This window comes from Nannobrachium achirus, assembly GCF_963921795.1.
Source record: "Nannobrachium achirus genome assembly, chromosome: 19".
NCBI lineage: Eukaryota > Metazoa > Chordata > Actinopteri > Myctophiformes > Myctophidae > Nannobrachium > Nannobrachium achirus.
The window spans coordinates 43,059,738-43,073,577 of record NC_137826.1 but is presented as its reverse complement, the minus strand read 5'-3'; the positions used below and the strand labels follow the sequence as shown (position 1 = coordinate 43,073,577).

The window sequence follows — 13,840 nt, the reverse complement described above, 5'->3', positions numbered from 1 at the left end:
TGTGTGTGTGTGTGTGTGTGTGTGTGTGTGTGTGTGTGTGTGTGTGTGTGTGTGTGTGTGTGTGTGTGTGTGGCTCTAGATTGTGCCATATTTAGCTGATCATTGGTAACAGAAATGCTTATATTTTGCACATTACAGCTCATTATGTTATGTTTGACAGCTCATATTAATATCAACTACATTCTTGATAACATTTTATGATTTGGCAAAACTAAAGATGTGGTTAGACTAACAGTTATGTAGAGCAAAATTAAAAAGAATATATTTCCTCTGGGTGATCACGCTTTATAAAATATGTACATTATTTGTTTTACAACGTCTTCGACCATGAAATTGCTTTGCATTCCCCTTACATTACAGTATAGTATAAATGACTTGGAAATGTCCTTGTATCTTTTCATTAGAAATCTCTGGTATTTATTTACAAAGCTGCTATTCTCCAATTAACGATTAAGACACTATTTCATACAAACCTGGGTTCGACCAGTTTTGGGATGCGTTATGAGACAGAGTCCAACACGTCCCTATGGGTAAAAAATGTTAACATTTTACAATACCAATTTTTTTGAAGAATCTGGAATGTCGCTAGCTATATGGGTGTAACTGTGACAAACAAACAGAAAGAATATCAATGATGATGACTGTTCAAATTATAATGTTCACTATAATTGGTTTGTGCGGTTTGCTATTAATCGCGATCAACACATTGTATTAGAACGGGAGTCGCTCTCCATTCGACATGTCGCCACTCCGAAATTGACTTCTAATTGTCGGAGTGGCGACACTCCCATAGGGGTTAAGTTTAGGGTTAGGGTTAGAGATAGGGTTAGTGTCGGAATGGAGACATGTCGGAAAGGAGACATGTCGGAGTGGCGGGATGCACCCTATTAGAACTGTGATGTATCCGTTGAAAAAAGAATGTGTTGGTTGCCGAGTTGATTTTAAATCATAATGTGGAGTACGTTTGGTTTGTTTAATCACAGCAGACGTGAGTGATGATGTATAAAGTACAACTGTTACTGTTACAAAATGGCAACAGTAGGAAACAAAGTAGCTATTTAACTTGTATGAGGAGAAAACATTAAACAGAACAATCGATGAAATATTTTGCTATGCCACACTTGAAACAGATTTATTTATACTAAATTCTTATGATTTGGAATTATGAATGAATATATTATCATAGATCTAATCCAAAAAACAATTCATACTGTGGTTTATTTTAAGTAAAATACAAATATTTATGAGTGTGTGTGTTCCTCTTTTGTGATTTTGTCTCAATATGTTTGTTACTGGTTAAATAAAGGTTAAATAAAATATAAATAAAAAATGAAATGGTTAACGGCTAATCTGCTATGATAAATCCCTATTGTTTTAGGTATAAGAATCATGTGAGACAAGGCTACAGTTATAATTGTCATTTCAATGCAATTTTGTAAAGACCTGATGTCCTGATGTCTATTGATTACTCACCCAATGGATACTTGAATAAATGGATATAGTTTTTGTCACATTCCTAAACCAATAATTTGAGGAGACTCTTTGTGTCTCCATAAGGAACAAAACAGGCTCTTTGTGCCTCCATAGGGAACCACTGTCATCAAATTATTGGCCCATGCCCACATGGTACCCAAGTAGCCCACCTCGTACCCATGCGGGGCCCATGTGGCTGGGTTAGTACCCATGCGGGACCCATGTGGCTGGGTTAGGAAGTGACAGTTAGGAAGTGACAAATACAAATAAATATCCATGAATCCAAGTCTCCATGGGTTAGTAATCGATAGAAAAAAGGCACATTTTTGGGAGAGCTATCCCTTTAAGATGAACTGAAAACACATGACTTCTCTCTTCTCTATTTTTCCTTTCAATGTCACACGAATAATTCCAACGTTTTCCATGTTGGCGTGAAGAACCACTTGCGCTGTGACAAAATTCTGAATTTGGTGCCCCCAGGTTATGTTAAAATTGTGGTTAAAATATCAAGTGTAACCGTAGCCATGTTAAATCATGTTTATTTCCAGGCGGACGCCATATTGAGGGCAACAGGCCAAGGGCTCACCAGCACCAAGTATTTACAGTGGTGTAAAGTAACTAGGTACATTTACTTAAGTACGGTACTTAAGTACAATTTTGAGGTATTTGTACTTTACTTGAGTATTCCCAATTTCCAATACTTTTACTTCTATTCCACTACATCTGGGATATGATTTATCCACTACATTTAGTTACTCGTTACTTTGCAGATATAAATTATAATATTATAAAACATACATAAACCACTTTAACTACCAGCTTGTAGATCTGCTATTTTCAAACATTTTGTAACTTTTTGTACTTTAAGTCCATTTTGATGCCAACACTTTCATACTTTTACTCAAGTACATTTTGAATTTCCAGAATTTTACTAGTATATCTACAGTATAATGCATGTATTGATAATTTTACTTAAGTAAAACATCTGAGTACTTTTTCCACCACTGAGTATTTAGAACAATTACCATACAGTACAGCCACTATGGCTTTCAGGAATTTATGTGCAATGTGTGTGCAAAATGTTATATAAAATCTACCTATCGTATAGTCAAAGGCAGAGCATCACTATTCATTAGATCACTCTCTCAGCTGTGAAAACTGTCATTTTCATTTGGGTTACCAACCCCAACTGTAATTTTTAAATAGCAGAACAAACAATATTACCATATATACTGGCTATAGCTAATTATTATATAAGAATTGTAATAATCTGGCAGGAGAAGAATATATATGACCAACAAAAAGGAACGTGTCACCTTGACATAAAAAGATGACACTTTCTTGTCAGTAGATATAAGAAATATTGTGCTTTTCCGTGCACTCTGGTCTTTCTGTGGATCAAAAACAGGCTTTACCTTCCATAATGTGTACAATAATATTCATTGGGACATATTTTAATTGACTCTGTAAATCACAATTTATATCCAAAGTTAGAGCTGACATAAACTTTACGGGTTACATTATCAATATTTATAAAAAATCTTAGACAGAGGATATTTATATGTACAGTGGCTCAAGGAATGAGGAAATTAATTTCTTTCACATTGTTAAGTGCTGGCGCAATGGGAATTAGTCCTTTGAAAAAACAAAAACAAAAAAAAACACCTATTCTAATGGTTGAATGAAGCCAAATTTGGCTTGATAGGATATACTGTGAAAATTAACAATATAGGTAAAACAATGTGTCACATATAAATTATGTTTAGTAATTATTTCCTATAATATTTTCTATATACTATTATTTATGTAATTTATTCTTAGCTTTATAACAATTTGACACAGTGGACAGGATCACCCTTCTCTAAGTAAATAGATAACTAATCAAACAATGCAAACATTGTTTTGTTTTCTATTCATCTCTTGGCTTTTCTGTATTGAGGCAATTCATTTGTTGGCCATCAATGAGCTTGTATGCTAGTTGCACCTACACCTGGAATGTTTAGTATGGTCTTTGTTTTGTTAACTAATGTCGTCATAAAACTATTCAAAAGGTTTTATGGAATCCTGATAAATGTTAGAAATAAATTATGCAGTGTACGTGTCTTCATTATAAGTAGAAAATAAATGTGCGTTTCACAATGATATAACTTTACATGGCATTGTAAAATGCAAAACAGCTTCAGAATATCAAGAAGAAAACAATTCTAATATAGATTTTTTTTCTGTCTTTTAAATAATTAATCTTAAAGAAGAAAATACATCAACTTGAAAATTGTTGTACTTGTATTCTCAAGTGCTGATTAAAAAATATTGGATAATCTAAAACCAATATCTGTGTAACTTATTCCTTACTAAGATTTTGGCAACAGATTATCTTTTCTGTAGAGTTAGCAAAAAAGAAAAGAAAAAGAAAAAAGAAAATTTATGCAAACAAACATTTTAAAATGGCAAAATACACAATTCACAAAAAATAATCAAATTATAAACAGTTACTCAGGAACAGGCACCATGTAATGTTTTTTAAATCTCTCCCTATAAGGTTTCTATGTGTTAGCCAGCAATTGTGGTGTTCCAACTTAACCCCTTGAACCCCATCATGCCTGTATTCTGGGGGGAACATTCGCCAAAATAAAGAAAATAGCACATCTAAAAGCTCACAACACGTCCCAACGTGAGCTTGTAGATCGGCTACTTCTTTGAGCGAAGAGATTTGGTGTAGACGGGGAGAAAATAAAAATAAAAGTCCAACTACAGATGCAACTCGGGTCCGTTTCCCTAAGACTTCAGGGTTTAAGTGGTTAAGGTGGATCCAGTCCTGACATTAACCTATAGTAAATACGTCTTGTCTTGCAAGATCGCACGCAAACAAAACAAACCAGATACAAAATGGAAACGAATAACATTTTCTTGTTTTTTTGCCCTTATGAAGTGATTGTTCCCCCCCTCTCTTCCCTAATTAACATAATAAAGCCAATAGACAACATTGAAGAAGGAGAAGACAGTGGGGAAGATGATCCTCGACCACTTGTCGATAGAGTTTACGTCGGCCAGGTCGGGGATGTTGACCTTGAGCTGCGAGGCGCGCCTCCGTAGCCGGCTCTTCTTCTGGGTGACGTGGCGCTCCATGGCGTTGCGGCCGAAGTTGTGCCTGGCCAGCCCCGCCTTGCGGTACTGCAGGGTGGAGCTGTCGTACGTCAGCATGGTGTTCCGCGGGTCGTTGAGGCCGAGGGCGAGCTCTGATGGCCCCATGTCGTTCTTAATGTCCAGGGTACCCAGGAGGATGTTCTCATGAGAGTCCATCTGTGGGTGGGAAATCAGCTCATTTAAAGGACAACTTTGGTTTTTTACAACAAAGTAGGTCGGGAGTGGCTTATTGTCGGTATCAGCCGGTAACACGCGGGAGTCTGTACCCGTTACAATGCGCTAGACCCCTGGGAGATGGACTGCCGAGGTGGAGCGCCACACCTACCATCAGCTCCCAGTACTTGCCGCACGACTTGCCAAGCCGTGCTACTCATAAGCTGAGTTGGCGGTGCCCGGAATCTAACCCATGACCTTGTGGGCCAAAGGCGAGAGCTCTACCGACTGAGCTAACCGGGCACAAGGGTACAACAAGGGTTCATATTTTAGATTGTAAATAAAGAATATAAAAGATGAGAAGTAAATGATTTCATTTTACTTCTGCGTACAAGTACTAAATATGTCATTTTACACAGAATAAGCCCATTACCAAGATACAACGCAACCTTTCATGGTTGGATGTGACTTATGGGGGCTAGTAGTGTTACTGTAAATAGCAATAAAGAAACTGCTGGCTTATTGTGTCTAAAAATACATATTTAGCCACTTGTACGCATGCCCCCAACCCCCATGCTACGCATGCCCCACATTTTAGCACGGTAAATGCGATAAAACGATACAAATGAAAATATTTTAACACTCACCGTTTCTTTTCCCTGATTACTATCTAAAATATGAACCCTTGTTGTAAAAAACCAAAGTTGTCCTTTAACAATCATCACTGAATTTGCAAATGGCACATGCAATCACTATCTACAGTAAGAACAAGAATACAAAATCAGTTTAATCACAGTTTTAAGACCACAAGTTACGTTGCAAAGACACTGAAATAAAAGGGACATCAATTCACCCTTTGTCAAGTCCCGCCCATTGTCACATCCCACACCCATTGGTTGCTGTGTCTTGGTGGTTGCTTCTTATGGTTATTTTGTGGTATTCAATTCTCATTTTAAACTTGGTTTCAGTAAAAAAGGAGCCTCTTAGGTACAGTATAGTGACTTCGCATAAATGTTTTTATTTCTCCTAAAATTATGTTTTAGCTAATTCAACATAAAAGGGGCAGAACCAGGGCGGGACAAGGCAGAAAGAGCCTGCTGGTTGGTCAGTCAGGGACCAATCAGAAGGCTGACAAAGGGTGAATTGTTGCTCCAAAACACTGGCATATTACTGTATGTGAAAACATTATCACCACTGTTGGGACAATTGCAATCACTGTGGGACGATAGTATTTTTTAAAGATTCATGTCTCGCATTAGGCTTTAGGCTTTATTTCAGATAGGTCATGGTAATTAGAAAGGGCACGGAAAGAGGAGACACATTTGAGACAAGGGTCAGATTCAAACCAGACTTCATCGATGGGGTTACAAAGATTATGGTCTGTGCACTCACTGAGCCATCAGGTACCCTGGACAAAACCTCTTTTGAGCTTGAACCAATACCTTGTTCTTTGGATCGCTTAATCCTAGTCCTGCATCGTCCATAAAGATTGGCTCCCACATTGAGTCATGACCATCCAGGTCCCTCTGTTTCATTCTGGCATACAGAGTATCATCCCGCCCGACCACATTCCCCACCAGCCACTGTAAGCATACAAAATTGTCATGGTTATTTGACGTTGCAAAGGGTAAAGGAATGGGGATGAGTTCGGTGAGCTGTAGTTTAGTACAGTGATATGAATAAATTCAAAAGGTAATCACTTTCTTCATCATCTCCGACACACTGGGACAGGCAGGTACGGAGATTATGTTTTCACGCCTGTCTGTCTGCGCGACTGTGCGCGCCTGTTTCCGAAGTCATTCTTGAAAACCACTAGACCAATCAACAGCCGATTTTTTGTGTTTTGTGCACATTGCCAGTAGCCCAAGCACAACTCACAATATACTGTATACTGTTTCCATAACTCAGGCAGGCAGCCTTACTACATTAAAATTGCCTAATGGGTGGGTGGAGGGGTGAGTCATTCAGTCTGCCCCCACAGGCCCATATGCACATATAATTATGGAGGCAAATGCTACATGCACCGACATCAGACACAACATAAAGCTAAATGTTGCCGTTGGGGGCCCCATTCACATGCACAAATATGGACTCCAATGCATTGATGTCAGACAACAGAAACCATTCAACATGGACTGATGTCAGACACAACAGAAACTCCTACAAATAGAAGGATCGATGTTGCAACAGAGGTGAACTCAACCCCCATTTGGAAATGCACCGAAAAGCGCTTTCTTTCACTTCTGACCATAGGCTGACAGAGACGATGCACAGTTATAGAAAGATTATTCTCCGTCTGTAGTGGGTGGGCGTTGCTGATAGCACATACAGTATACTGAGCACAGATTCAAAATCAATGGAAAATCATTTAAAACGGTGTAAGCATAATCAAAGTAAAACATAAATACAATGTAAAGAAAACCACACTGAAAAATGTGATACAGAATGTTCTTTGCAAATGCATTGTTTTGATTCTAGATTTCAAACTAACTACTACAGTGTACTAAATCACAATAACTGCTACAGGATCCAACGTTTTCTTCTTCAGACTTTTTTTTACGGAAGATTTAAAAATGTAGGCTAGGTATTCATCCATTATATATTTAAGGTCCATGGGAGAAAAGTAGCCGCTCTCTGTATTCAACAATAACTTGTCAGACCTACAAGCTCACTGTTTTTATATAAACTTCAGTACAGTAGACATTGTAATAATGTTGCTCTCATGAGAGAAAACTCACATTTCTTACAGTTTTCTCTAGGGTTCTGCTTATCTGCACACTTTTAATTCTATCCTTGCATAAGCTGTTAGTGTTTTGTATCTACAGTATTGTTTTTTTAAAAGAACGTATTTTGCTTCAGTTCAAATCTCCCTTATGTCTTGGCTTATTGTTTTAGTCTTTGCTCAGTTTTAGCCTTTTAACTTTGTTCTCTCTTAATAAAGTTGTTTATTGTGTTTGGGGTTTGGGTTTGTTAAGAGACTTTGGGTACAATGAAAAGTGCTTTAAGTCCGACATTTTGACTTGTTATTTTGTTTAGCTCCAAAAGGAATATAAAAATGACTATGAGCGTGATACATTAAGACAAAGTGTCAGACAGAACTCTCTTTCAGATCCCAGTGTGTCTCATCAGTATTTCAAACATGGGCAGTAAAAGCTTATTATACTGTCTTTTCTTGGCACAGGGGGACAGTCACTAATTACTACCGCATAACTTGGTTTTACTGAACTCCTTAGACAGTTGTGCAATGAAAAGAAAAACAAATACATTTGATTAGTGCTTAATGAAGCCAAAACACTGCTTTAAAAAAATAAGAAGAAAAAGAAGGGAAATAAGACAAAAATAATGTAAATTTCTGTGCTAGAGTATCTTTCTTCTTGCCGGCATGTGTATATTGTTAATAGTTTATTTTATATACTTTGCAAGAACAAAGTGACACAAAATCTTTAACCCATGACCCAAAAGATAAATGAGACGTTTGCCCGGGACCCAAACTAGTGAAAATAGCCGATCTACAAGCTCACAACGTGTTGCTTCGCGCCACGTTGTGAACTTATGGAATTTCAGATGTGTGTGTTCTTTTTTTTTTTTTGGAGGAAAATACTTTTAGATTTTTACTCGAGTCGTGACCCATAGAAATTGGTCCGTGACCCACAAATGGGTCGCGGCCCACTATTTGGGAACCAGCATACAGTACTGTATTCATGAGAAAGAAGCTTTGTTGCTACCTGGTAGGAGCTAGGGCATTCACGAATAGTGATTTTTAGTATTCGGATTATTCAACCTCAAAGTATTCGAATAGTCGAATATTCGACAGGACTGGCCAAACTGACAAATATTAAGTAAGCAAGAGGCGAACATTGTGAAAATAGCCGATCTACATGCTCACAACGCCCCGAGGCGTTGTGAGCATGTAGATCTGCTATTTTCACAATATTTATCTGCGGAACCGAGTCACATTAAATGTAATACCTACAATTCCAAGTGCTTGTCAGGGTGGGGGTCCCCAGTTCAAATATGATTATTTTGGGGGTCACGGACTAAAAAGGGTTGAGAACCCCTGGTATAAAGCATTAACAAATTCATCCACCAGGGGCATTGTCAACTCATTCTTATGATTTCCTATCTAGCCAAGCTTTATAAACTATATAAAAACAATAAAAAAAAGAAAAAAAAGCGAATATTCAAATTCGGTGAACAACGTCGAATAGTGACTTTGATATTCGAATATTCGAATATTTGGTGAATGCCCTGGTAGGACCTACCTTGTTTGGATCCATCCTCAGCTTCTCGTTGTTGGCCAGTGCCGTCTTCTCCGCTGCCTTCTTCTGGCGCTGGGGGCCGCGTCCAAAGAAGATGTAGTTGACAAACGCGTACTCCAGAAGGGCCAGGAAGACGAAGACGAAGCAGCCCATCAGGTACATGTCGATGGCCTTGACGTAGGGGATCTTGGGGAGCGTCTCTCTCAGATGGGTGTTAATGGTGGTCATGGTCAGCACCGTAGTGATACCTGGGAGGGGGAGAGGAGAGAGGCAAGGCCATGTTCATTTCAAAACAGGAGAGGTTAGAGAGATTTAGGATGTATCTGTTTGTTTGGGATACCAACTGGCACAAAGAGAAATGGGACACTAGCCAGTTAACTAGCCAGTAACTCATCAAAATGCAATAGAGGACCAGGACTGGATTAGCCATTGGGTCGGTGGGGCCAGGGCCAGGGGCCCTTGGCTTTCAGGGGCCCTTGGGGGAACTGGGTCGCGTGGTCATCGACAATTTACTAAAATGAAATGTACTGTATACTGTAAGTTAATCAAATATCAAATGTGTGGGCCCCTCCACTGTTGTCTACAGGTGCTTTCTTGACCCACAGATGATCATCATGGCTTAAAAGTTTCGGCCCGGGGCCCTCACAGGGGTTAATCCGTCCCTGTAAGGACATAAAGTAGGCAGTGCATTCAATTTTTTTCCCCTTGAGGAAGAAGCGTAACTTTATGCTTCATTAGGAATGGGTTCTCTTCAACCTTTTCCGTTCTAAGTTAATGAGATGTTGACATTGCGGAGAACTTATTTTCAAGCTCAGTATATGAACAGCATACAGTAAGACACTCCTGAATGTGAAGCACCTGCGTGGTCCACACAATAATAATTCTCCACCTGATTAAGTCTGCCACGGCCAGTGTAATCCCTCAGTGTTGCCCTGTGAGTTTAAACTCTGCATGCGAGATAGGGCATTGCCGTGGCGCACCTTAAGTGATTAAAGGATTTGAAATTCATATCTAAACCTTGGTTCTATGCTCATTAGCAGCAAACCCCTGCAGAGAAAATGTGTTGCTCAAAACCTTCAAAAGCCTCAAGCTCGCCCTCAGTGAGGGCGAGCTTGAGGGGATAGTTACTGTCAGCCTGTGTCTCTGCGATTCAATACATTGACTTTGTAGTTACTCTGACTGACACCATATGAGCCCCCACTGACTATCAGAGGGCTGTCGAAGGCCTCAGCTTTAATTAATCTGTAAAAATGAAAACTGAGAAGAGGAGCAGCTTGTCACTGAAGTTTGTGAATACTTAACAAATGTGCTGTAGTCATCAAAACTGCCTCATTACTGTATTTGTTTTGCCAGCTTTAGGTTTTTTGGGATGAAAGTATTCCCTCCTGGCTGCCCTTAATCCTATATCTCGACTTCCAAAAGCTGTGCCAACTTCATCAGTGGCTATAAATGTCATGATAAACCTTCTTCAAGACACTGTCATAGATAAAGCTACCTAATCCATTCCAGTGTTTTCCATTCCAGCTAAATCAAAGCAACTTTTTTGTTTCACCTCGACAAATGCGAACGTGTGTGTGTGTGTGTGTGTGTGTGTGTGTGTGTGTGTGTGTGTGTGTGTGTGTGTGTGTGTGTGTGTGTGTGTGTGTGTGTAGGCCTATATAATATCCTGCCATGCTTTATTATCATCTGTGTCCGTGTCATCGCTGCTTTAACTTTCGACAACTCATTTACACATGAAAGCAATGCACTCTCAAAAAGTTCAGTTTCAAACGAACCTTTGATGCACAGTTCTCCCTCCTATGCCGCCCGCATATTGTACTGGAAGGCATCGAGCACTGTGTACTGGGTGTACTGGAGCTGTCAGTGGAGTGTCTGAGCAAACAATGAATGTCTCAATCTTCCCATGGTTGCCATTCAGCCAACAGGCATCAATCTTCAAAAACAGGATTCAGGCAACATTCCCGGGCCGGCTGTGTCTGTGACAGCCCAACAACGACAGCAACAATGAAGTTGCGGAGCACACTGCGTGCCACGTGATCCAGCCTCCGCCGAGAGGCCTTCTAAACGCCTTGAAAACTGGGTCAAAACAAAGTGGCTCCCGAAACATAGTTTGGATCGGAGGTGACCCAGCGTCTCTCGATATCGCTCCGTCCACCAACCCGCCCCACATTAATAGAGCATTACTGCTATTATTATTTTTCATTAAATCCCAATGCGTGGCCTCTCTCTCAGATCACTGAATGCAGGCCAGTCTTCAATCAGCGAGATTGCCTCCTCGTCTGAAGCGAGGCCTGGATGGAAGTCCGGACGGACAGACGGAGAGGCGGGTGAAGGGAGGAAAGGAAAGAATCTTCCTATAAACACAGAGCCAGAACAACACAGAGCTCACGGCCCGGGCTACACGTGCAGTTCTTACATAATGGCGGATGGCCGGGGTGTGTGCTGGTGCGGGGGATGGTGAGGGGACAGGGGACGTTTGAGTCTTCCAAAAACCCATGTACAGTATATAGCAGAGTCCCAGATGGACTTTAGTGACCTCACTGTCTGCAACATGGGATCTTTTATGCTGTTCATAAGAAGGTGAAAGGAAAGCATTTTCTTTTCTTCCGACGAGCTGAGGTACATATGCACAAAGCATGTATATCTGCTATTTTTGCAAAATCTTCACCCCAGAATAGGGACACTAGGGGTCATGTAGTTTAGTTTAAAAATGTATTTTTGTTTAGCTTATCTTATCCTCAATCCGTGTTACTGATAACTCTCGCTGTCGGCCTGTGGAGGGTGTACTGTGTAGTCCAGTGGTTCTCAACCTTTTCAGGCCGTGACCCCCAAAATAATCATATTTCAACTAACACTGCCCCCCCCCCCCCCACACACACACACACACAGTTTAATGCCTCAACTCTTAGTGCTCGTCAGGGTGGGAGGGTCCCCAGTTAAAATATGATTATTTTGGGGGTCACAACCTGAAAAGGTTGAGAACCACTGGTGTAGACAACTACAGAGTCGCCAGCTGCCTCTCTTCAGCCGACAGCGAGGGGTTTCATAGGGAGAGTGTAAAATGCACTCTCACTCTCCTTTCCCCAGTCCTGAAAAGCAGAGACAATTTGAAGTGGAAGTGCTCAGAGGTGGCTGCGAGCGCTCCTGAATCATTGAAAACCGAATGCCTCGTGGACACATAGCCTTAAGTGTTTTTTCTTATGACCTGCGCTGCGTTTCAAAAGTGCACCGCAGGAAGCTCACCTAGAGCCACCCTGGCGGCTGATGCATCGTAGTTGATCCAGAAGGAGACCCAGGAGAGGATGGTGATCAGGATGGAAGGCATGTAGGTCTGCAGGATGAAGTAGCCGATGTTCCTCTTCAGCTTGAAGCTCAGGGAGAGACGAGGGTAGGAGCCTGGCCGAGGAGGAGGAGGAGGAGGAGGGTGGAGGAGGAGGGTGAAGGAGAACACGAGGGAGGAACACGAGGGAGGCAGAGGGAAAGGGAGAGAGAGCGAAAAAGCAAATAGAATCATCGTTAGATGAGGGAACATTTCCCCTGACCTCGGGTCTCATGGGCTTCACGTATCCAGGTTATGCAATCTCAGACCCCTATCGCTCTCAATATATCGTCGGGTTGTCGGGTGGAAACCTTGTATGTCCAACACTCGTTCGTTTTGTATTTATCATTTAAAAAATGGTTTAAACTAGAGAAAATAGCCGATCGGCTATTGTCATTCGTTTTGTGCGACAGTCTTGTATGATGAAGCAGGGCTTTACTTTACGAAAAAACTTACACATTTGAAACTTGGAGATACAAGTCTTTCTGCCCGACAGTGACAATATCCAACCTCTCAGGAGCTGTTATTGACTTCCCTATACTAAAATAGTCTAGGGGTGTAACGTTATATAAACTGCATTGAAATATCGTTTTTTAATTAAAAAAATCGAAGTATATCGAAATGAAAACAGCTAAAATCGAATCGTATCGTTTGATTTTGTATCGTATCGAATCAGTAGTGCAAATAATCGATTGTATCAATACTACCTACTTGTGCATTGTATTTAGCATTTTTAAGAAGAAAAAATTAAAAAGAGGGGTTTAATTACTTTCCATATAGCTACAGTACACTGGTATATCGATAAATGTGTGTAATCTCTGGGTTCATGTCAAGGTGCAGGTTTGTCCATAATGTGTTCAAATACGATGTCCATGTATTTGCCAGATAATCACTGTGTTTATCCATAATAATACATGTTTCCCTTAAAAACCTGCACTATCCACACTTTTCACATATATTTAATTTCTCTGCTAAATATTTACTATCGATTTTAAATCATTGAATCGAATCGTATCGCCATGAATGAAACAATATCGTCCATATATCTTATCGTTAACCATGTATCGTGATGCGTATCGTATCGCTGTTAAAATGTATCGTTACACCCCTAATAACCAGTGTTTCGACTGTGCCTGCCCACCCGTGCCCTCCTCACATCTTCTCTTATCTCATTTGCAAAAGGCGTGACACAGCAGCAAGGTTTATTCTCTCCTAAACACAGTGGCATCAGCACTCAGCAATTTCCGCCAATACTTGCGCGTTTATGTACAATATTGTGAGAGAGGGCTGTGGGCTTCTCTCTCTCGAGGGATCCTTTTTTTGTTTTTCGCTTATCTGTGCTCTATCTGAAATATGTCCCTCGGCAGGTCCTCCTCGGTTAAGGCAAATTGTGTAAGTTCGCACCTTTTCTGTCCCGTGGGAATTGATGGGACTGTTGGTATCTCTTGTCTGATCGAGTCAACCGAGCAGAAATCCTCACAGGGAGTGCATT

At 40.5% G+C, this 13,840-nt stretch overlaps 1 protein-coding gene across 2 annotated transcripts in view; it reads right to left on the bottom strand.

The window, feature by feature from the left end:
* Positions 1-4,425: 4,425 nt before the first annotated feature.
* Positions 4,426-13,840, bottom strand: part of gabrb2b (gamma-aminobutyric acid type A receptor subunit beta2b) — a gene marked incomplete at its 3' end in the record, with an annotated part of 124,377 nt that continues 114,962 nt past the window's right edge. Inside the window, exons 6-9 of one of the 2 annotated variants that reach the window (XM_080748389.1) lie at positions 12,273-12,425; positions 9,033-9,277; positions 6,213-6,353; positions 4,426-4,773 (exon numbers count right to left, since the gene is read on the bottom strand). In XM_080748389.1, coding sequence (XP_080604515.1) covers positions 4,426-4,773; positions 6,213-6,353; positions 9,033-9,277; positions 12,273-12,425 — 887 coding nt within the window. The remainder of the gene's footprint in view (positions 4,774-6,212; positions 6,354-9,032; positions 9,278-12,272; positions 12,426-13,840) is intronic. The other variant, XM_080748390.1, reaches the window with a different exon arrangement.